The 22,900-nt window shown below is 37.6% G+C and overlaps 1 protein-coding gene across 7 annotated transcripts in view; it reads right to left on the bottom strand.

Annotated features, from left to right (window-relative positions):
• Positions 1-22,900, bottom strand: part of KLHL7 (kelch like family member 7) — a 115,406-nt gene that overhangs the window by 26,551 nt on the left and 65,955 nt on the right. For all 7 annotated transcript variants that reach the window (XM_037836891.1, XM_037836890.1, XM_037836894.1 and 4 more), the window contains one exon: positions 21,014-21,156. In XM_037836891.1, the coding sequence (XP_037692819.1) occupies positions 21,014-21,156 (143 nt within the window). The remainder of the gene's footprint in view (positions 1-21,013; positions 21,157-22,900) is intronic.

Raw genomic sequence — 22,900 nt, 5'->3', positions numbered from 1 at the left:
CTAGAGAAAGTGCATACAGCAGAATGAAAGAAAGAAAGAGGTAAAGTAATGATCATATTCCACAAGGAGTGATCTCTTAGAGGTAAACTAAATTGTTTTCTTACTTATTCAGCAAATCCATTCGTAATTACTACCTGACAAAGTCCACTAAAAGAGAAACACAATTTCATTAATAAGACACAATTATTAACCTAGTAAAACTCAAATATTGCCACCCTTATACCTGATTTATTTAAGATATTTATTATTAGAAAGAAATAGGGGAACTTCTCCATAATTTCTAAAGATATCCTTAAGAATATTTTCTTTCCATGCTCTTTCTTAATTTCAGGATGAGAAAGTTGGCCAAATATTCTTTTAAGTGATCGCCAAGACCTTTTACTCTTCAAATTAAAACTAGCCTGTGGGAGCTGGGATTAAAAAAACAAAACAAAACAAAAACACAACACAACGACCTTATCTTTTAGCCAGGTGCTCGTAAGCATTTAAAACTTGCATATGAAGTTCCAAAGAATGAAATAATCCCAAAGAATTTGGTAACAGAGATAGTTCTAACTTTCTAATACCACTAAGAGGTCAGAATAAGGCATGGCTGCTCATATGTACCTGTCATATAGGACTTAGTTATGCTTTAGACTTGAGAATTAAAATAAACTGGTTTTGGAAATGAAAGGCCAAGGGAAAAAAACTGATTAACCTAGATATGTATGTTTGTGTGTATATTTGTGCATGCAACATAGAATTAGGCACATGCTTTTACCTACTTGCATTCTGGGATACAATTTCTCTAGAAATCCTCAATTTTTAAAATCTTTTCCAACTTTTCAAATATTGTCCTTAGTTCTTGTACATGTCAGACATTAGTAAGCTTGATAAATACTAACTATAATATTAACAACTAAGAGTTCATCTTGTAGGCAGAGAAGTGAAATGTTCTTTGTAAGAATTCTTACCTATTCTAAGTAAAATAGGACTTCATTTCAGTAAAATCTAATGTTTTACATTTGGATTCATTTAAACACACCTGTGTCTGAACATACCTGGCTTTGGCTGTGTGTTTGCAGGTTTGCTCTTTTTTCCTCCCTGGGAATTCTACATAATTCCTTACCCAAACACAGTACTGGGAAGGTGATTTAATGTTTGCTCTCCCATAACTGGTTATATTGACTAGGAGATAATGTAGTTCCGAAAGGAAGGAGAGAGGGGAAAAAAAAAAGATGGGAAGTCAGGCTTATCAGCTCAGTGGGTATGAGTGTTGGGGCTGTATTCTAGTGATGGGACCACTCCTACCTGAGGCCCAGGTGGAGGGATGGTTGTAGCTTCTATACTCCTAGGCTACAGTGTAAGCTGCAGGAACATGCAGTTTTTGTGCCGGCAACAAGATGGAGGAATAGCACTGGAGTCATAGAGGAGAAAGCATAGATGTGTGGGCAGGGAATTGTTAACCTAAAAATATAATTCAATCCAGTTAAGTTCTATTGAGTAATTACTCCATGCAAGATTCTGTGCTTAGGTGTTGAGAAGATATATAGTGGGAAAACTGGGAAGCCTGGGTAGACATGATTTCTTAAGTTTTGACACATCACTCATACACACATACCCATGAAAACACATCTATGTATATAAGTCCTGCCCTCCTTGGCCTTTGTCAGATTTTCTTACCTCTGCTATGATATGCCACTATCTATACTGTTTTCGAGCTCAAAACTCCTTTCCTTTTTGTAGGCTTCTCTTACTTCATTTTTCTGAATCCCTGACACACTAAGGTCTGGAGTTGATGACTGATCATTCCATTATATCTTGCTCTGTGTTGTTTTCTAGCTGCAATACAACAGATTTTACTATTCCCAGGAGAGGGCAACCTTCTTCAAGTGAGGGTCTTGAATATTTTCTCTCAATTTCTCAAGGCAAAAACATCAGCTTGCTATTTTCCTTGAGAGTAAAGGCTCACTTTATATAATCTGAATTCTAAACATATATGAGTCCTCAAATAATGACAATATTATAAATATGGATGACCAAAATACTTTTTATTTTTAAGACTTGAGAACTTTATTTTGGATCATTCTGAAAGGAAACCAGGCCAAATTAGGGAAGGCTGTATTTTAGAAAAAAAAGGAAAGTAAAATTAACAAAGTGAAAAATTTTAAGACTTCTTGCAGAACCACAGGGAGAAAATCCAATCTGAGTTTAAGATGATCAATTATAAGTACTTTCTCTAAGCCATTATCTAATTTACCTTTGTTTCTAAGGACTATTTTTTTTTTTAAATCACAGAACTATGGTGATTATCCACATAGAAAGCAGGTTTATGCCACACACCAGAACATTTCTAGAAGTACTTTCATGAAAAATCCATAGAAATACTTTAGGCTTCATTCATTTCAGAAGGCCACAAAGAATGTTAGCTCAGAGCCAGGAAACTTGGGCACCAAGCTAGGCTCTGTATGGAGGAGCTGTGGATCTTAAAGTCATCAGGTTCTCAGGGACTTGACTTCCTTACGTGTAAAACAAAAAGACTGCACTAGAGATCTATGATCCCCTCCGTTTCAGCCCTAAAATCCAATAATTATAGGGTCCAAATGATTTAGAATGTATCATTAAAAAGCTATTATTAATTTATTATTTATTGCGCACTTACATATCCAGGAACTATGCTAAAACATCTTAAACATTATCTTTAATTTCCTCAATAACCTTATGAGGTGATATCCTCATTTTACAGATAAGAAAACTAAGTATTAGAGACATTAAGTACCTTGTAAAAGGTCAAACAGAGGTGAATCCAAGATTTAAATCCAAATCTACCCAACTCCAAACCTGTGCTCTTAACTCAACCCCTATACTGTCCTGCTTCTCTAAAAATCTTCCTGTGTGGTTTAGTAGAAAGGATACTGGACGGGAGTAGAACAATCTGGGCTTTTCTTGTCTCTCTAGTGCTCCTAGCTAAGTAACTCTGGGCACCTGACTTGATGTTGCTGGCCCTCAACAGCCTCATCTGTAAAGATCAGGTGTGGCCAGGTGGCTGTGAGGTCCTGCACAATCTCCACATCTTACCACTTAAAAACACATGGCCCAGCCATTGAAAGCATAGTTTCTGTGAAAATAGTTTTTATTTTTATTTTTTCCTTGTCTTTTTATAGTATTTGGTTCAGGGCTCAAGATACTGAAAGGGATGATTTTACTGAGTGATAGGCCACATTTGTAGAAAAGAATTATCTAGCTCATCTGGCTGGGCTACCTTCATTTTTGACCTTCCAAAGGTCAAAAGACTGTGGATATTGCACCTTGCTCTTATTTTGGACCAGTTCCTCCTGGCAGCTCTATCCTTAAATTACATTGACTCCAACTGGCTTCTTGTCACTATGGTCCCCAGTCCTGTGGTGGATGCAGTTACCACCACTGATATTTCTGTGGCTCCCTTGGTGGCAGTGCCAACCACTGAGAACCAGGGGAACCTGTGATCAACCAACAAACAGCACCTGGGTTGGGACTCAGGCTTTCATTTTTTTTTTTTTTGGCAAATTTAAACAGTTCCCATTTTTATCCATTGCTAGAGCAATTCCTCTCCTAGGAATGTACCCTTAAGGAAAAACTGGACAAGTGTGTGAAGTTGGTATGTACAAGAGTGTTTCACTGCAGAGAGAACCTGGAAATAGGCCAAATGTTTATAAAGAAGGCTAACTTAAAATAATGGAATACTATGCAACCCTTCAAAAGGATACTTTTATTGACCTAGAAATATCTCCACAATATGTAAGTAAAAAAAGGTTTGCAAGATACCATGTATAGTATGATCCCACATATGTAAAAATGGGAGGATTGGAATAACGTTCACTAAACTATTGATGACTATCTTCACACATTGGGACCACTTTGACTTTCTTATTCATATCCTGTTATATTTGAATTTTCTACAATGAACATATTTTTTGTTGTTGTTTGTTTTTGTTTTGTTGTTAGCAGAAAAAATAAAATGTAACTGGACAAATGATACCAAAAGTATGGGTATAAGGAATACAATTGCTTATGACAGCAGAGACCTATAACAGTGCTGAAAGTTTTAACAGAAATGTTACATTAAAACTAATTTAAGTTAAAAGCTTTAAGAGCTGAAAAACACAGGTAGTAATTATACCATGAGGCTGAACTTCAACTACAGGATAGTTTAGAAACAGTCTTTGCCTTCCTTACAAGTAACACATTTATTAAGGCAATCTGGCCCTCCAGAAGTAAATACTTGATCATACAAAGTAATTTTACAGGCTGCACCCATTTTGAAAAGCACCTATTTTCAACAGGGTCACACAAATATTGCTGGAAATATATTAATCTCCCAAAGTTCAGAAAGGACAGAGACTTAGTAATCAGTCATTAGAAGAAAATAATATTGTAATTTAAATCCTTCAACAGTTATGGCATTGTAGCTCGATAATAAAGGCTTCCACAATTGGAGAGGAAACATGATTGTGGTATTGTAGGCTGCTAGATAAAATGAGGGTTAATTAGCACAAATAACATATAAACGCACATTCCTGAGCTGTTAATGATTAGTTAAAATTAGCAAAAGGTCAGAAGTGAGGCCAGAGACCAGCTCAAAGGGAATTAGTAATTAAGAATCACTCTGCTTTATAGTCACAAAATGTTTTCCCACTTTCCACTCTCAAACTAGATCCATACCACCAACAAACAAAACTCAAACCTAAATTATTTAGAAATTCAAGCATGAAATACAATTCAAGCTGAAAGGGAAACCTAACACAGATACTGTGCGCAATAACAGCACTTGCCCTTTCAGTAAAAAAATAAATGGAATAGAAGGAAAGTATCTATGAGTTACCGCCCCGCCAGTTAACTAAATAGAAAATATGCCTTTAAATGAATTTTGACATGAAATTTTTAATGTCAGTACATGTTAAATGATCATCTCAAATTCTAGAATGCAATAGCATACTCATTTAATAAAATGTTTCTGCCAATGGGGCAAATATCTACTGTTTGTGCACAGACCTGCAGAGTACACGGGCTAATACAGATGGTCAAGAGGTCTGGAAGAGTTAGGGAAGGTGAAAAGGAAAAGAAAGTGGGGGAAAATAAGTCTTCTTTCATATAATTATGGGATAAGTAGAAAACCTAAGGATGGCAGGGAGGAACTGACTGAGAAGTAAATGAATATCAAAGGAAAAAAAAAGGGAATGAGGTGAACATAATTTCTATTCTCATTTTATAGTCATTCAACTCATGAGGAAATTTAAACTTTTTGTTTTTAGATCAGAAAACTGAAGTTTAGAAAGGCTAACTGACTTGCCTAGGTCAGGTACTTAGACTTGAAATGCTCTTTCTTCTAAAGAGCTGTTTTCCCCAAATAAACACCACCACACAGAGACATCATTCCATGTTTTCTCATACCTTCCCATGTACCATCCTCAATCCGCTATGTACAGCCGTTTCCACTTTCTCAGAGCCTTATTAGGTGACTGATACGCTCATTTGGGATAATTCTGGCTGGTATGCCCTACAGAGAATGAATTTGATATCATCCCTCCCAGGGTTAGTCACATTTTCACTGTGAGTTTCTTACAGATGTGGTTACAACATAAAAGGAAACAAATCTCTAAAGGTGGGAACTTCAGGTACTGTACCTAGTTGTGGTAGAAGGGGTTGTGAGGTTGATTTTAGGACAAAACTACAAATCAGATGCTTGAAAAGAAATATACTGAGACTTTCAATATTCCTAATTTGGAAGATATTCTAGGAAGACAGAGCACTCAACTGAGAATTCACCTTAAGAATGCGTTCAAATCTTCTCGACCAAAAGGGGGATGTGAAAGGAAATGAAATAAGCTTCAGTGGCAGAGAGATTCCAAAAGGAGCCGAGGGGTCACTCTGGTGGGCACTCTTACGCACAATTTAGACAACCCTTTTTATGTTCTAAAGAATTGGGGTAGCTGGTGGTGGATACCTGAAACTATCAAACTACAACCCAGAACCCATGAATCTCGAAGACAATTGTATAAAAATGTAGCTTATGAGGGGTGACAATGGGATTGGGAAAGCCATAAGGACCACACTCCACTTTGTCTAGTTTATGGATGGATGAGTAGAAAAATAGGGGAAGGAAACAAACAAACAAACAGACAAAGGCACCCAGTGTTCTTTTTTACTTCAATTGCTCTTTTTCACTTTAATTATTATTCTTGTTATTTTTGTGTGTGTGCTAAGGAAGGTGTCAGGGATTGATTTAGGTGATGAATGTACAACTATGTAATGGTACTGTGAACAATCGAATGTATGATTTGTTTTGTATGACTGCGTGGTATGTGAATATATCTCAATAAAATGAAGATTAAAAAAATAAATGAAACATACTGATACAAAAAAAAAAAAGAATGCGTTCAAATCTTTTCTACATGAACGTGTGGGCCTGTCTAATCAAAACTGCATGCAAACTATCAGTGATGAGTAATACTTACTGTGCACAAGCTGCAAAGAACAAAGTTTTTTCGTTTTTTGTTTTTGTTTTTGTTTTTTTTACCACTGGGTGCTTATTATACAGACAACAAGGAAGCTTAAGGGATACTGATGATGAGTCACACTCAAATTTCAACAATGTTATCCCATGTGGCACAGAATTTTAAAGCCCAATCCATCTGATAGATTACCTGCTGTCCATTTTGGATATTTTGTTTCTGTGGGTGCTGTTGGTGGTTTTGGCAATGCTCACCCTTTGACCTCAGTGCACTGCTTCTATAAAACTCTTTCACTGGCAGCAATTCTACTGATATGGTCTTATAAAAGCCACTTAAAAAAAAACATTTTCCTTTAAAGTTTATACTTCTTTTATGCACATGATCACACATGATCACACATGATCACATCCTTCCTTACAAATAACACATTTATTAAGGCAATCTGGCAATGAATAACTGCCCATTTACACCCTGAACACAGGGTGGGAATGCCTTCTCCTTAGTGAGAGAGTCTAGGCCTGTTTAATAAGGGAAGGTGGCTATGATACTGTGAGACACCTTTAATAAGCAATAGTCCAACAGGAGAATGTGTTCTGAATTGCAGAGAACCTCATCCCCCACCCCACCCCCCGCCTAAATATAGGGCCCATCTATATTTAGATTATGTCCTATAAAATCAACTGACAAAATTACCTGTGAAATGCTATGTAAAGTTATACTGGTTCATTTATCCTCACAAACTTGAGTACCCACATTGTGCCAGGCACTAAGCTCAATAAGAGTCTACTTCAGAGCCTGGAGGAAGAAAACATACTCAGTATAAACCATGTGATCCTGTTGGTCCTGTGAAATATGGCCACCATCTGGTTTTCTGTCTTCTTCACAGGCTCTTCCCCTCCCCCTGCTGGCCTTGCTCCTTTGTTTATTCTGGCAGGGAATATGCAGAATACCCTTTTCTCTAAGGCACAGTCTCCCATTTCTCTACCTATGAATGTCATGGGCTGAGACTCTCAGCCCTCAGCTCATCATATCAAGGACAGGAGGAGTCTGAATAAAAACTGATCAATTAAGTCAACTTTTATTTAAGGTATTGGTATCATAAGACATTTCCCATCCTACAATTTGAGAACACGAATACTAAGAGAATAGACAAAGCACTGAATACAGGTAACTCTTTTGTAATCTCTAAGCACTTGACACTTTAAAAACAGGTGCAGATAGGGAAAAAGGGAGGCTCAGTAGGATCTATAAAAGGACCATAAGAACAATATCATTTAAATTCAATATAGCAACCCAAGACTTCCTTTTTCTGTCAAAACTCAGGAAAAAAGGTTAAGATCTTCTTTCCTATCCTTTTTCAGTCAACAAATAATATAAATATTTTCCTTCTGTCACAGGCGATATCCAGTAAATATCTGAAGATAATAGCTCATAGGGTTATTGGCTTAATTCTGGATAATCCAATTAAATAATACTGCTTAAAATAGCCCCTTTGAAGGAAACAATTCAATAAAAACTATCAGCATTTTTGGTTGGTATAGGACATGTATGAAAGCATCACATTTAATGATGGTTTAAACCATGTAACATTTCTGAAGATATTAAGTATAAGACTTTAAAAACAAAATAATTTATGTACAGTAACTCTTATTAAGCAGTCTACTTGAATTGTACTATGAAATAATGTTCACTTTGGGAGGTACAAGGGAAATAATTTATAATGATGCCAGCATCCCCAATTATTTTAATATTAGAAATAATAAGGACTAATCAAATCATAATTATACAGACATCATAGTAAATGGCAAAAGTTTTTTAGGATGAAATTTTTGTGGCAAAAAGAAGGGAGGAGGATGGCACTTCTAAAAGAAACATTTAATAAATATTGTAATGGGATTCTGAAAGTGTTGGCTTCAGGGAATAAGAGGTAATTGAAGGAATGAAGATGTTTTTATCGATATCGAATTCTTCAATTACTTAAATTTTCCATTTGAATTAAAAAAATTTGTGGTTGAGTATACAAAAGAGCAATTAAATATGGGTCACTTATAAGTGTAAAGCAAGACATTAAATGAGAATTCTGAAGTTACATTCTCACTTCCAGGCTCGTGTAGAATATGCATCTCTTTTCAACTGTCCAATAAAAAAAAAATCAAGGAAAATGTTAGAACTATAGACCAAAACAAAGCACTAAGAATCATTCTAACATTTACCTCATTTAAAAATAATACTCCCTGCCTCCTAAACAAATCAGGCTTTTCCTTGTCCCTCTGTACATGAAAATAGCCATCTACTTTATTTTAAAATAAATTTTTTGTAACCAAACCTTGCTTTAATTGCTTCTTAACTGCCTAAATCAATACCACAATTAGGCTTTGGGAAACAAATGGGGGTGTCACTATTATCAACACCTGAAAACTAGTGGTTTACAGAATTACAATTTAAACTGCCATGATTTCAGGTTCTGATTGGGGAAAAAGTACAATTATCATTTTCCTGCTCTTAATTCAAAAGGATCAAATTTAAAAACATAAAAAGCCACTGAAATTTCAACAGGCTTAATCTTACCTAGTGTAAAACAGATGTATAGCTATATCAACCAGTTAAGCACATTGAGGACATAATTTAATACAAGATTGTACCAGACAGGTCATGAAGTGTCAAGGCACTTGCCAGTCACTCAGTCTTCTACTGAAGGAAGTCAGAATTCTTTAGTAAAAAGACAACCTGCTATTCTGAAGATGGGAGAATGCATCAGAGATGGATGTTTGAGCTGACAGCAGCCCAACAGGGACAAGTCCAAATATGATAGCAATTAATCAATCTAACCTGATCCTCCTTGTGCCTGTTTGAATGTATTATGTCCCCCAGAAAAAGCCATATTCTTTGATGCAATCTTGTGGGGCAGACAGAATAGTGGGGATTAAGTTGGAACGTTTGAATTAGGTTGTTTGCATCGAGATGCGCCCCACCCAACTGTAGATGATAACTGATGGGATATTTCCATAAAGGCGCAGCCCCTCCCATTCAGGGTGGGCCTTGATTAGTGGAGCCATATAAACGTGCTGACTCAAAGAGATGAGACTGAGTGCAGCTGTGAGTGACATTTTGAAGAAGAGCAAGCTTGCTAGAGAGGAATGTCCTGGGAGAAAGCCATTTTGAAACCAGAACTTTGGAGCAGACGCCAGCCACGTGCCTTCCCAGCTAACAGAGGTTTTCCGGACGCCATTTGGCATCCTCCAGTGAAGGTACCTGATTACTGATGTGTTACTTTGGACACTTTATGGCCTTAAGACTGTAACTGTATAGCCAAATAAACCCCCTTTTTATAAAAGCCAGTCCATCTCTGGTGTTTTGCATTCCGCAGCATTAGCAAATTAGAATAGATTTTGGTACCAGAGAAGTTGGGTGCTTTTGCTGCTGAGTTTGCAAATACCAAACATGGTGGAATGGCTTTTTAAGTCGATAATGGGGAGTTTCTGGAAGAATTGTGAGGAGCTTGATAGAAAAGGCCTAAACTGCTTTAAAGAGACTGTTTATGGAAATATGGACTCTAAAGATACTTCTGACGAGGCCTTGAACAGAAATGGTGAATGTGTTGTTGTAACCTGGAAGAAAGGTGATCTTTGTTTTAAAGTGGCAGAGAATTTGGCAAAATTGAGTCCTGGTGTCAGATGGAAGGAAGAATCTGGAAGCAACAACCTGGAATATTTAGCTGAGGAGACCTCCAGACTACGTGTGGAGGATGTATCTTGGCTTCTCCTTGCAGCTTATAGTAAAATGCGAGCAGAGAGAGATAAGCTTAGAACTGAACTCTTTGGTTCAAAGAAACCAGAAGTTGATGGCTTGGAAAATTACGGGCTTCCAGTGGGTGGAATCCCAGAAGCTACAGCCCAACGTGAGGATATAACCAAACATGGAACCCAGCCGCCATTTCAGTACAAGCCAAGATTGGAAAAGGAGTTAAGCAGAAAGGATTTGTGGAAAGTCCTGTTGTCTGATGGCTTTGACCCCTGCGTGCTTCATGCAAAGCCAACAGAATTTTTGTGAGATCTTTATAGACAGAGCCATTGCCGGTCTGGACTGGAGGAGACAGACAAGGAAAAAATTAAAGGAAAAATCTCTTCAAAGACAGAGCCATGGGGTTGAGGTCTGGAGTCAAGAGGCCTTGGGCTGGGAGAGTGGAGCAGCCCACACGCATGGAAAGGGTGAGTTTGCCCCGGAGGTTGAGGGTGGGCATTCCACCTGGATGCTCTGGAAGAGTTTTGCCACCCGAGGTCCCAAAGAGGGTGGAGTACATTTCCAGGGAATTGGGTAGAGCCTGGCTGCCACCCCACTGTTCTGAAGGGGCTGAGCGTGTGCCCCGGAGATGGAAGGGAATCTGGGAGCTGCCCCGAGGTTTGAGGAGGCTGGGGCCGAGAAGGTGGTCTCCCCAATGTGTGGATATGTTGGAGCACTCACCCAAGTGTTTGGAGAGAAAAGGGCTGCCACAAAGGCCCTTAGGAAGGGTTAGACTCCCGCTCTCTCAAGCCCCAAGGATGCAACGTTGTTCTGTTAATGACTCTCAGACTTTGAAATCTAATGGAGTTTGTCCTGCAGGTTTTAGGAACTGTTTTGGTCCTGTTAACCCTGTTTTCCTTACTGTTTTTCCTTATGGCAATGGGAATGTTTATCCTATGAATGTCCCTCCTTTGTATACTGGAAGCATATAACTTGTTGTAAGTCCACAGATCCAAAGCTAAAGGAAAAGTATGCCTTAGGACTGACCACGCCTATATTTGATTTTGATGGGATCTTGTACTTAACTTTTGTTGCTGAAATGATTTAAGTTTCTGTGGTATTGTGGGATGAATATATTTTGTATTTGGAAAGAATATGTTTTTCTGGGGTCCAGGGGGTGGAATGTGCCGGTTTGAATGTATTATGTCCCCCAGAAAAAGCCATATTCTTTGATGCAATCTTGTGGGGCAGACAGAATAGTGGGGATTAAGTTGGAACGTTTGAATTAGGTTGTTTGCATCGAGATGCGCCCCACCCAACTGTAGATGATAACTGATGGGATATTTCCATGAAGGTGCAGCCCCTCCCATTCAGGGTGGGCCTTGATTAGTGGAGCCATATAAACGTGCTGACTCAAAGAGATGAGACTGAGTGCAGCTGTGAGTGACATTTTGAAGAAGAGCAAGCTTGCTAGAGAGGAATGTCCTGGGAGAAAGCCATTTTGAAACCAGAACTTTGGAGCAGACGCCAGGCACGTGCCTTCCCAGCTAACAGAGGTTTTCCGGACGCCATTTGGCATCCTCCAGTGAAGGTACCTGATTACTGATGTGTTACTTTGGACACTTTATGGCCTTAAGACTGTAACTGTATAGCCAAATAAACCCCCTTTTTATAAAAGCCAGTCCATCTCTGGTGTTTTGCATTCCGCAGCATTAGCAAACTAGAACACTCTTTCTTAGGGATATACTGGCAGTATATCATGCACTCTATGGGCCACTGGAGGACTCTTTGTCTACCAAAATGGAGGAGGAAGTGCTGCGTTACAGAAATTGCAGAAATGAAATCTCTAGCAAAGGCTTGAGAGGTACAGAGGTAGCTCACCATCCTTATTTTAAGCTAAGTGCAATAATAATTTAATACAACACACCTAAATACACACACAACCTGTATCTCCCAAACTACATGTGGTTTCCATGGCCACATAAGGTTTGAGACATACGAGCTCCATTATTTCCATAGAGTTGTGACCCCATCCATTCAAGGTGGGTCTTAACTAGTTTACTGGAGTCCTTAAAGAGAGCTCAGAGTCAACACAAGGTTAAGAAAAAAGAGGTAGAAATGTGAGTACATTCTCTCAAGGTTGTAACTAATGATCTATTAAAACAAAACAAAACAAAAACAGCATTCCTAGATCTATGATTTAGGCTCTGCTGGCCTGACTGTCATAATATGCACTAGAAAACACACTCAAATTGGTGATCATTTCTAGATGGCTGCATTTAAGTTAATTTCTCTTTTTTCTTTGTGTTTTTCTAGGTTTTCCAAATTTTCTACAATGACTATTATTTGTATTAAAAATAATTAGTCATAGCACAGTCATCCCTCAACAGAGGACCCGGGGTGCACGGCCTGGAAGAGGGGCCCACTTGCAAGTCTCAGGAGCCATACGCCAATACCAAGGACTTGTGGGTCAGTGGCAGAGACAAACTGTGGCAGGACTGAACTGAAGGATTAGACTATTGCAGCAGCTTTAAAACTCTAGGATCACCAGGGAGATTTGATTGTTATAGCCACCCCCCCTCCCTGACTGCCCAGAAACACGCCCCATATACAGGGCAGGCAACACCAACTACACACGCAAGCTTGGTACACCAATTGGACCCCACAAGACTCACTCCCCCACTCACCAAAAAGGCTAAGCAGGGGAGAACTGGCTTGTGGAGAACAGGTGGCTCGTGGACGCCACCTGCTGGTTAGTTAGAGAAAGTGTACTCCACGAAGCTGCAGATCTGATAAATTAGAGATAAGGACTTCAATTGGTCTACAAATCCTAAAAGAACCCTATCAAGTTCAGCAAATGCCACGAGGCCAAAAACAACAGAAAATTATAAAGCATATGAAAAAACCAGACGATATGGATAACCCAAGCCCAAGCACCCAAATCAAAAGACCAGAAGAGACACAGCACCTAGAGCAGCTACTCAAAGAACTAAAGATGAACAATGAGACCATAGTATGGGAGATAAAGGAAATCAAGAAGACCCTAGAAGAGCATAAAGAAGACAATGCAAGACTAAATAAAAAAATGGATGATCTTATGGAAATTAAAGAAACTGTTGACCAAATTAAAAAGATTCTGGACACTCATAGTACAAGACTAGAGGAAGCTGAACAACGAATCAGTGACCTCGAAGATGACAGAATGGAAAATGAAAACATAAAAGAAAGAATGGGGAAAAAATTGAAAAAATCGAAATGGACCTCAGGGATATGATAGATAATATGAAACGTCCAAATATAAGACTCATTGGTGTCCCAGAAGGGGAAGAAAAGGGTAAAGGTCTAGGAAGAGTATTCAAAGAAATTGTTGGGGAAAACTTCCCAAATCTTCTAAACAACATAAATACACAAATCATAAATGCTCAGCGAACTCCAAATAGAATAAATCCAAATAAACCCACTCCGAGACATATACTGATCACACTATCAAACACAGAAGAGAAGGAGCAAGTTCTGAAAGCAGCAAGAGAAAAGCAATTCACCACATACAAAGGAAACAGCATAAGACTAAGTAGTGACTACTCAGCAGGCACCATGCAGGCAAGAAGGCAGTGGCACGATATATTTAAAATTCTGAGTGAGAGGAATTTCCAGCCAAGAATACTTTATCCAGCAAAGCTCTCCTTCAAATTTGAGGGAGAGCTTAAATTTTTCACAGACAAAGAAATGCTGAGAGAATTTGATAACAAGAGACCTGCCCTACTGGAGATACTCAAGGGAGCCCTACAGACAGAGAAACAAAGAAAGGACAGAGAGACTTGGAGAAAGGTTCAGTACTAAAGAGATTCGGTATGGGTACAATAAAGGATATTAATAGACAGAGGGGAAAAATTATGACAAACATAAACCAAAGGATAAGATGGCTGATTCAAGAAATGCCTTCACGGTTATAACGTTGAATGTAAATGGATTAAACTCCCCAATTAAAAGATATAGATTCGCAGAATGGATCAAAAAAAACGAACCATCAATATGTTGCATACAAGAGACCCATCTTAGACACAGGGACACAAAGAAACTGAAAGTGAAAGGATGGAAAAAAATATTTCATGCAAGCTACAGCCAAAAGAAAGCAGGTGTAGTAATATTAATCTCAGATAAAATAGACTTCAAATGCAGGGATGTTTTGAGAGACAAAGAAGGCCACTACGTACTAATAAAAGGGGCAATTCAGCAAGAAGAAATAACAATCGTAAATGTCTATGCACCCAACCAAGGTGCCACAAAATACATGAGAGAAACACTGGCAAAACTAAAGGAAGCAATTGATGTTTCCACAATAATTGTGGGAGACTTCAACACATCACTCTCTCCTATAGATAGATCAACCAGACAGAAGACCAATAAGGAAACTGAAAACCTAAACAATCTGATAAATGAATTAGATTTAACAGACATATACAGGACATTACATCCCAAATCACCAGGATACACATACTTTTCTAGTGCTCATGGAACTTTCTCCAGAATAGATCATATGCTGGGACATAAAACAAGCCTCAATAAATTTAAAAAGATTGAAATTATTCAAAGCACATTCTCTGACCACAATGGAATACAATTAGAAGTCAATAACCATCAGAGACTTAGAAAATTCACAAATACCTGGAGGTTAAACAACACACTCCTAAACAATCAGTGGGTTAAAGAAGAAATAGCAAGAGAAATTGCTAAATATATAGAGACGAATGAAAATGAGAACACAACATACCAAAACCTATGGGATGCAGCAAAAGCAGTGCTAAGGGGGAAATTCATAGCACTAAACGCATATATTAAAAAGGAAGAAAGAGCCAAAATCAAAGAACTAATGGATCAACTGAAGAAGCTAGAAAATGAACAGCAAACCAATCCTAAACCAAGTAGAAGAAAAGAAATAACAAGGATTAAAGCAGAAATAAATGACATAGAGAACAAAAAAACAATAGAGAGGATAAATATCACCAAAAGTTGGTTCTTTGAGAAGATCAACAAGATTGACAAGCCCCTAGCTAGACTGACAAAATCAAAAAGAGAGAAGACCTATATAAACAAAATAATGAATGAAAAAGGTGACATAACTGCAGATCCTGAAGAAATTAAAAAAATTATAAGAGGATACTATGAACAACTGTATGGCAACAAACTGGATAATGTAGAGGAAATGGACAATTTCCTGGAAACATATGAACAACCTAGACTGACCAGAGAAGAAATAGAAGACCTCAACCAACCCATCACAAGCAAAGAGATCCAATCAGTCATCAAAAATCTTCCCACAAATAAATGCCCAGGGCCAGATGGCTTCACAGGGGAATTCTACCAAACTTTCCAGAAAGAACTGACACCAATCTTACTCAAACTCTTTCAAAACATTGAAGAAAATGGAACACTACCTAACTCATTTTATGAAGCTAACATCAATCTAATACGAAAACCAGGCAAAGATGTTACAAAAAAGGAAAACTACCGGCCAATCTCCCTAATGAATATAGATGCAAAAATCCTCAACAAAATACTTGCAAATCGAATCCAAAGACACATTAAAAAAATCATACACCATGACCAAGTGGGGTTCATTCCAGGCATGCAAGGATGGTTCAACATAAGAAAATCAATCAATGTATTACAACACATTAACAAGTCAAAAGGGAAAAATCAATTGATCATCTCAATAGATGCTGAAAAAGCATTTGACAAACTCCAACATCCCTTTTTGATAAAAACACTTCAAAAGGTAGGAATTGAGGGAAACTTCCTCAACATGATAAACAGCATATATGAAAAACCCAGCATAGTACTCAATGGTGAGAGACTGAAAGCCTTCCCTCTAAGATCAGGAACAAGACAAGGATGCCCGCTGTCACCACTGTTATTGAACATTGTGCTGGAAGTGCTAGCCAGGGCAATCCGGCAAGACAAAGAAATAAAAGGCATCCAAATTGGAAAAGAAGAAGTAAAACTGTCATTGTTTGCAGATGATATGATCTTATATCTAGAAAACCCTGAGAAATCGACGATACAGCTACTAGAGCTAATAAACAAATTTAGCAAAGTAGCGGGATACAAGGTTAATGCACATAAGTCCGTAATGTTTCTATATGCTAGAAATGAACAAACTGAAGAGACACTCAGGAAAAAGATACCATTTTCAATAGCAACTAAAAAAATCAAGTACCTAGGAATAAACTTAACCAAAGATGTAAAAGACCTATACAAAGAAAACTACATAACTCTACTAAAAGAAATAGAAGGGGACCTTAAAAGATGGAAAAATATTCCATGTTCATGGATAGGAAGACTAAATGTCATTAAGATGTCAATTCTACCCAAACTCATCTACAGATTCAATGCAATCCCAATCAAAATTCCAACAACCTACTTTGCAGACTTGGAAAAGCTAGTTATTAAATTTATTTGGAAAGGGAAGATGCCTCGAATTGCTAAAGACACTCTAAAAAAGAAAAACGAAGTGGGAGGACTTACACTCCCTGACTTTGAAGCTTATTATAAAGCCACAGTTGCCAAAACAGCATGGTACTGGCACAAAGATAGACATATAGATCAATGGAATCGAATTGAGAATTCGGAGATAGACCCTCAGATCTATGGCTGACTGATCTTTGATAAGGCCCCCAAAGTCACTGAACTGAGCCATAATGGTCTTTTCAACAAATGGGGCTGGGAGAGTTGGATATCCATATCCAAAAGAATGAAAGAGGACCCCTACCTCACCCCCTACACAAAAATTAACTCAAAATGGACCAAAGATCTCAATATAAAAGAAAGTACCATAAAACTCCTAGAAGATAATGTAGGAAAACATCTTCAAGACCTTGTATTAGGCGGCCACTTCCTAGACTTTACACCCAAAGCACAAGCAACAAAAGAGAAAATAGATAAATGGGAACTCCTCAAGCTTAGAAGTTTCTGCACCTCAAAGGAATTTCTCAAAAAGGTAAAGAGGCAGCCAACTCAATGGGAAAAAATTTTTGGAAACCATGTATGTGACAAAAGACTGATATCTTGCATATATAAAGAAATCCTACAACTCAATGACAATAGTACAGTCGGCCCAATTATAAAATGGGCAAAAGATATGAAAAGACAGTTCTCTGAAGAGGAAATACAAATGGCCAAGAAACACATGAACAAATGTTCAGCTTCACTAGCTATTAGAGAGATGCAAATTAAGACCACAATGAGATACCATCTAACACCGGTTAGAATGGCTGCCATTAAACAAACAGGAAACTACAAATGCTGGAGGGGATGTGGAGAAATTGGGACTCTTATTCACTGTTGGTGGGACTGTATAATGGTTCAGCCACTCTGGAAGTCAGTCTGGCAGTTCCTTAGAAAACTAGATATAGAGTTACCATTCGATCCAGCGATTGCACTTCTCGGTATATACCCGGAAGATCGGAAAGCAGTGACACGAACAGATATCTGCACGCCAATGTTCATAGCAGCATTATTCACAATTGCCAAGAGATGGAAACAACCCAAATGTCCTTCAACAGATGAGTGGATAAATAAAATGTGGTATATACACACGATGGAATACTACGCAGCAGTAAGAAGGAACGATCTCGTGAAACATATGACAACATGGATGAACCTTGAAGACATAATGCTAAGCGAAATAAGCCAGGCACAAAAAGAGAAATATTATATGCTACCACTAATGTGAAGTTTTAAAAATGTAAAACAAATGGCTTATAATGTAGAATGTAGGGGAACTAGCAATAGAGAGCAATTAAGGAAGGGGGAACAATAATCCAAGAAGAACAGATAAGCTATTTAACGTTCTGGGGATGCCCAGGAATGACTATGGTCTGTGAATTTCTGATGGATATAGTAGGAGCAAGTTCACAGAAATGTTGCTATATTAGGTAACTTTCTTGGGGTAAAGTAGGAACATGTTGGAAGTTAAGCAGTTATCTTAGGTTAGTTGTCTTTTTCTTACTCCCTTGTTATGGTCTCTTTGAAATGTTCTTTTATTGTATGTTTGTTTTCTTTTTAACTTTTTTTTTCATACAGTTGATTTAAAAAAGAAGGGAAAGTTAAAAAAAAGAAAAAAAAAAACAAGGAAAAAAAAAAAAAAGATGTAGTGCCCCCTTGAGGAGCCTGTGGAGAATGCAGGGATATTCGCCTACCCCACCTCCATGGTTGCTAACATGACCACAGACATAGGGGACTGGTGGTTTGATGGGTTCAGCCCTCTACCACAGGTTTTACCATTGGGAAGACGGTTGCTGCAAAGGAGAGGCTAGGCCTCCCTATATTTGTGCCTAAGAGCCTCCTCCCGAATGCCTCTTTGTTGCTCAGATGTGGCCCTGTCTCTCTAGTTAAGCCAACTTGAAAGGTGAAATCACTGCCCTCCCCACTACGTGGGATCAGACACCCAGGGGAGTGAATCTCCCTGGCAACGTGGAATATGACTCCCGGGGAGGAATGTAGACCCGGCATCGTGGGACGGAGAACATCTTCTTGACCAAAAGGGGGATGTGAAAGGAAATGAAATAAGCTTCAGTGGCAGAGAGAATCCAAAAGGAGCCGAGAGGTCACTCTGGTGGGCACTCTTACGCACACTTTAGACAACCCTTTTTAGGTTCTAAAGAATTGGGGTAGCTGGTGGTGGATACCTGAAACTATCAAACTACAACCCAGAACCCATGAATCTCGAAGACAGTTGTATAGAAATGTAGCTTATGAGGGGTGACAAGGGGATTGGGAAAGCCATAAGGACCACACTCCACTTTGTCTAGTTTATGGATAGATGAGTAGAAAAATAGGGGAAGGAAACAAACAGACAAAGGTACCCAGTGTTCTTTTTTACTTCAATTACTCTTTTTCACTCTAATTATTATTCTTGTTATTCTTGTGTGTGTGCTAATGAAGGTGTCAGGGATTGATTTGGGTGATGAATGTACAACTATGTAATGGTACTGTGAACAATCGAAAGTACGATTTGTTTTGTATGACTGCGTGGTATACGAATATATCTCAATAAAATGAAGATTAAAAAAAAAAAAAAAAAAAGACATAATGCTGAGCAAAATAAGCCAGGCAGAAAAAGAGAGATATAGTATGTTACCACTAATGTGAATTCTGTGAAAAATGTACAATGTTTTATACTGTAGAATGTAGGGGACCTAGAGATACCAATTAGTGGAGGGGGAATGATAATCTAATAAGAACAGATAAACTATGGAGGGTAATCTCAATGTTATGGGAATGCTCAGGAATGATTATGGTTTGTAAACTTTCTTGGATATAGTAAGATCATGTTGGAAGCAATAGAGTTATTTTAGGTTTTTTTTTTCTCTTATTCCTTTGTTTTTTTAGGGGTTGTTAATTTTCTTAGGTATGGAAGGAACATGTTGGAAGCAATGTAGTTATTTTAGATTATTTGTTTTTCTTACTCCTCTGGACATGGTTTATTAATTTTCTTGGGGTATGGTAGGAACATATTGGAAGCAAAGTAGTTATTTTAGGTTATTTGTTTTCCTTTATCCATTGCTTTGTTTGAAATGTTGTGGGGTTTTTTTGGTTGTTGTTTGCCTGTTTGTTTTTAATTTTTTGATAAACAAAGTTAAAAAATTGAAAAAAAATCAGTAGAAAAATGGGAGTAAAAACTAAATGACAAATAGGGTGGGATGGGGGGATGGTTTGGGTATTCTCTTTTCACTTTTATTTTTTATTCTTATTCTGATTCTTTCTAATGTAAGGAAAATGTTCAGAAATAGATTGTGGTGATGAACGCATAACTATATGATCATACTGTGAACAGTTGATTGTATACCATGGATGACTGTATGGTTTGTGAATATATTTCAATAAAACTGAATAAAAAAAAATAATTAGTAAAGAAAGAAAAACTATCTAACCCCATGTACTGGTTTGAACCCCAGAAAAGTCATGTTTTCTTAATAAAATCTTGTGGGGGCAGACTTATTGTGGGTGGGACCTTTTGATTAGACTATTTTCATGGAGATGTGGCCCTGCCCATTCAAGGTGGGTCTTAATTAGTTTACTGGAGTCCTTAAGAGGGCTCAGAAAGAGACACAGAGCTCAAAGCCAACACAGACCCAGATGCTTGGAGATGCAGACAGAGACATTTGGAGAAGCTAAGTGAAGAGATTAAACCCAGACTTTGCCCCACAGAAGCTAGATGAGAACCCACAGATGCTTTAAGAGAAGGCCACTGGAATCAGAAGCTGAAAGGAACGCGACCTGGGAGGAAACTACCAGCAGATGCCAGCCAGGTGCCTTCCCAGCTGACAGGCTGATAGAGGTGTTCCAGACGCCATAGGCCTTTAGTGAAGGTATCCTCTTGTTGATGCCTTAGTTGGACACTTTTATGGCCTTAGAACTGTAAATTTGTGAACCAATAAACCCCCATTGTAAAAGCCCATCCATTTCTGGTGTATTATATTTCTGGCAGCTTTGGCAAACTGGAACACCCCAGAAGCAGTTTTTCCTTGAAAATGGCATGTAATGACAGCCAGGAGTTGCTAAACAAAAAGAGATAAAATAGGAGAACAAGTCTTCCATTTTCCTTGATAGGGGTTACTATGTAGTTCTCCAGGGAAATTTTGGAAAAACCCGTAATCTCACCAAGCCTCAATTTCCTTATCTGAAAAATGAAGATAACTATATGGGAAAACACACTATACATTTTAACATCTCTAAAGGCATGAGTTATTACTATTGTTGGTAGGTGAGAGTCTATGTGCTCAGTACTTATAAAAACAAAAACAAGAATTAAAATTAGTTACCTTTGGGTTAAAATATCTACAAGACTGTGGTTGAGAGCCTCCAAATAGGGCTATGCGGTAGTCATGTTTCTTTCTTCTAGGCCTTGTGCCATCTACCAGTTCTTCTCTATCCTCTGGAGATAGCAGATGATATCTCATTCCACCTGTAAAAAAAGACATGGTAACTCTTCAAGAATTTCAGATACTTTAATGCTTTGAAGATTGAATATGCAGACATAACAGACATTTATTTCTGTAACTTACTTTCATCATCCTTCGGTAGCATTTTAAGAGAGGGAAGGGTGAGGGGGGAAAAGGCTGGAGAAATGTGTAAGGACCTGAATCCTAACCAATTTATTATTCTCAGAAATCACCACTATTCTAAGACTGCCACCCACTTATAAGGCATTAGTAAATTATCTGGTGCTTCAAGCAATAGCTACCAAAATAATAATTACTGAAACCTATTATCTCCTAACCCAATGGTTCGCAAGCTTGACTATACAATACAATCACCTAGGAAATCTATACCTGGGTCCTACCCCAGACCAAGTAAATCATAATCTCTGGTGTTAGGGCCCATACCTTGGTATTTTAAAGAGTTCCTTAAATCCTTTCTACTTAAAGTGTGGTTTAAAGACCAGTAGTTTCAGAATCTACTAGGAACTTCTTAGAAATGCTGAAACTCCCTACCCTAGACCTATTGAATCAGGATCTGCATTTTTAACAAAATCCCAAAGTAATTCAGTGCACATAAAACTTTGAGAAGCACTGCCTTAGATGATTCTAAAATGTAATGAGGATTCAGAGCTGTTGTGATCTAACATGACCCTTTTCCTTCAACATTTCCTTAATTTTGTCATGCGATAATTAAAAACTCTTTAAGATACTGTTTCAAATCAGTATTGGAAAAATGGACTGTTCAGTTAATGATGTTAGAGAACAATATGGAGAAAAAAAATTGTACCCTTATATTTTACTTTTAAGTAAATTTCATATTTATCAAATATCTTAATATTTAAAAAAATCTCCTAAATGGATTACAAGAAAAATAGGGGGGAAAAAAATCCCAGAGAGGGAAGCTGAAGAATGACACAAAACCCAGATGCCATGGAAAAAAATATTCATGGACTTAACTACATAAAAATGTTTTAAAATTAAATTACTGCATGGCAAAAAGAATAAACAAAATCAAAAGACAATGACAAACTAGAAAATATTTATAAATCATATAAAAGACAGATATAAAATAACATCCTGCTAGTTAATAAGATTAAGACCAACAATCTAACAAAAAATTAGTTCACACAAAAAAACTACAAATATCTCCTAAATATATGAAAATATGATCAACTGTTCTAGTTAGAGAAATACAAATTAAAACCATACTTTAAAAATTTATCATATTGGCCAAGATCAAACTGTCTGGAACACAGGTAAGAGTGTGAGGAAGCAGGACTTTTCTACACTGCTGATGGGTAAAACCTATCTGCAGGGCAATCACAAATGCACACCCTTTAACCCAGTAATTCCTCTTGTAGGAGTTTATCAATCTAAATTCACTGTTAGGGAAATGGTTAAAAAATTATGGTAAAGTCACACAATGGAATATTATGTGTGGCTGTTAAGAAGAATGAGGGCATTTAATATGTACTCATGGAATGATCTCCAAGAAATAATGTGGAATGAAAAAAAACAAGGTATCAAACAGTACAATTTGTGTTAAAAATTTATACTTTTATGCATATATATATACACATATATATACACATATATATTTGTGGGTTCTTTTATGTCTTTTTTTAATAATTCAATTTTATAGAGTATATATATTCACATACCATGTAGTCATACAAAACTACAATCAATTGTTCATAGTACCACCATATAGTTGTGCGTCCATCACAA

The sequence above is a fragment of the Choloepus didactylus genome, chromosome 5, assembly GCF_015220235.1.
Source record: "Choloepus didactylus isolate mChoDid1 chromosome 5, mChoDid1.pri, whole genome shotgun sequence".
NCBI lineage: Eukaryota > Metazoa > Chordata > Mammalia > Pilosa > Megalonychidae > Choloepus > Choloepus didactylus.
Note: the sequence above shows the minus strand (reverse complement) of the source record. Positions and strands in the feature narration are given on the sequence as shown.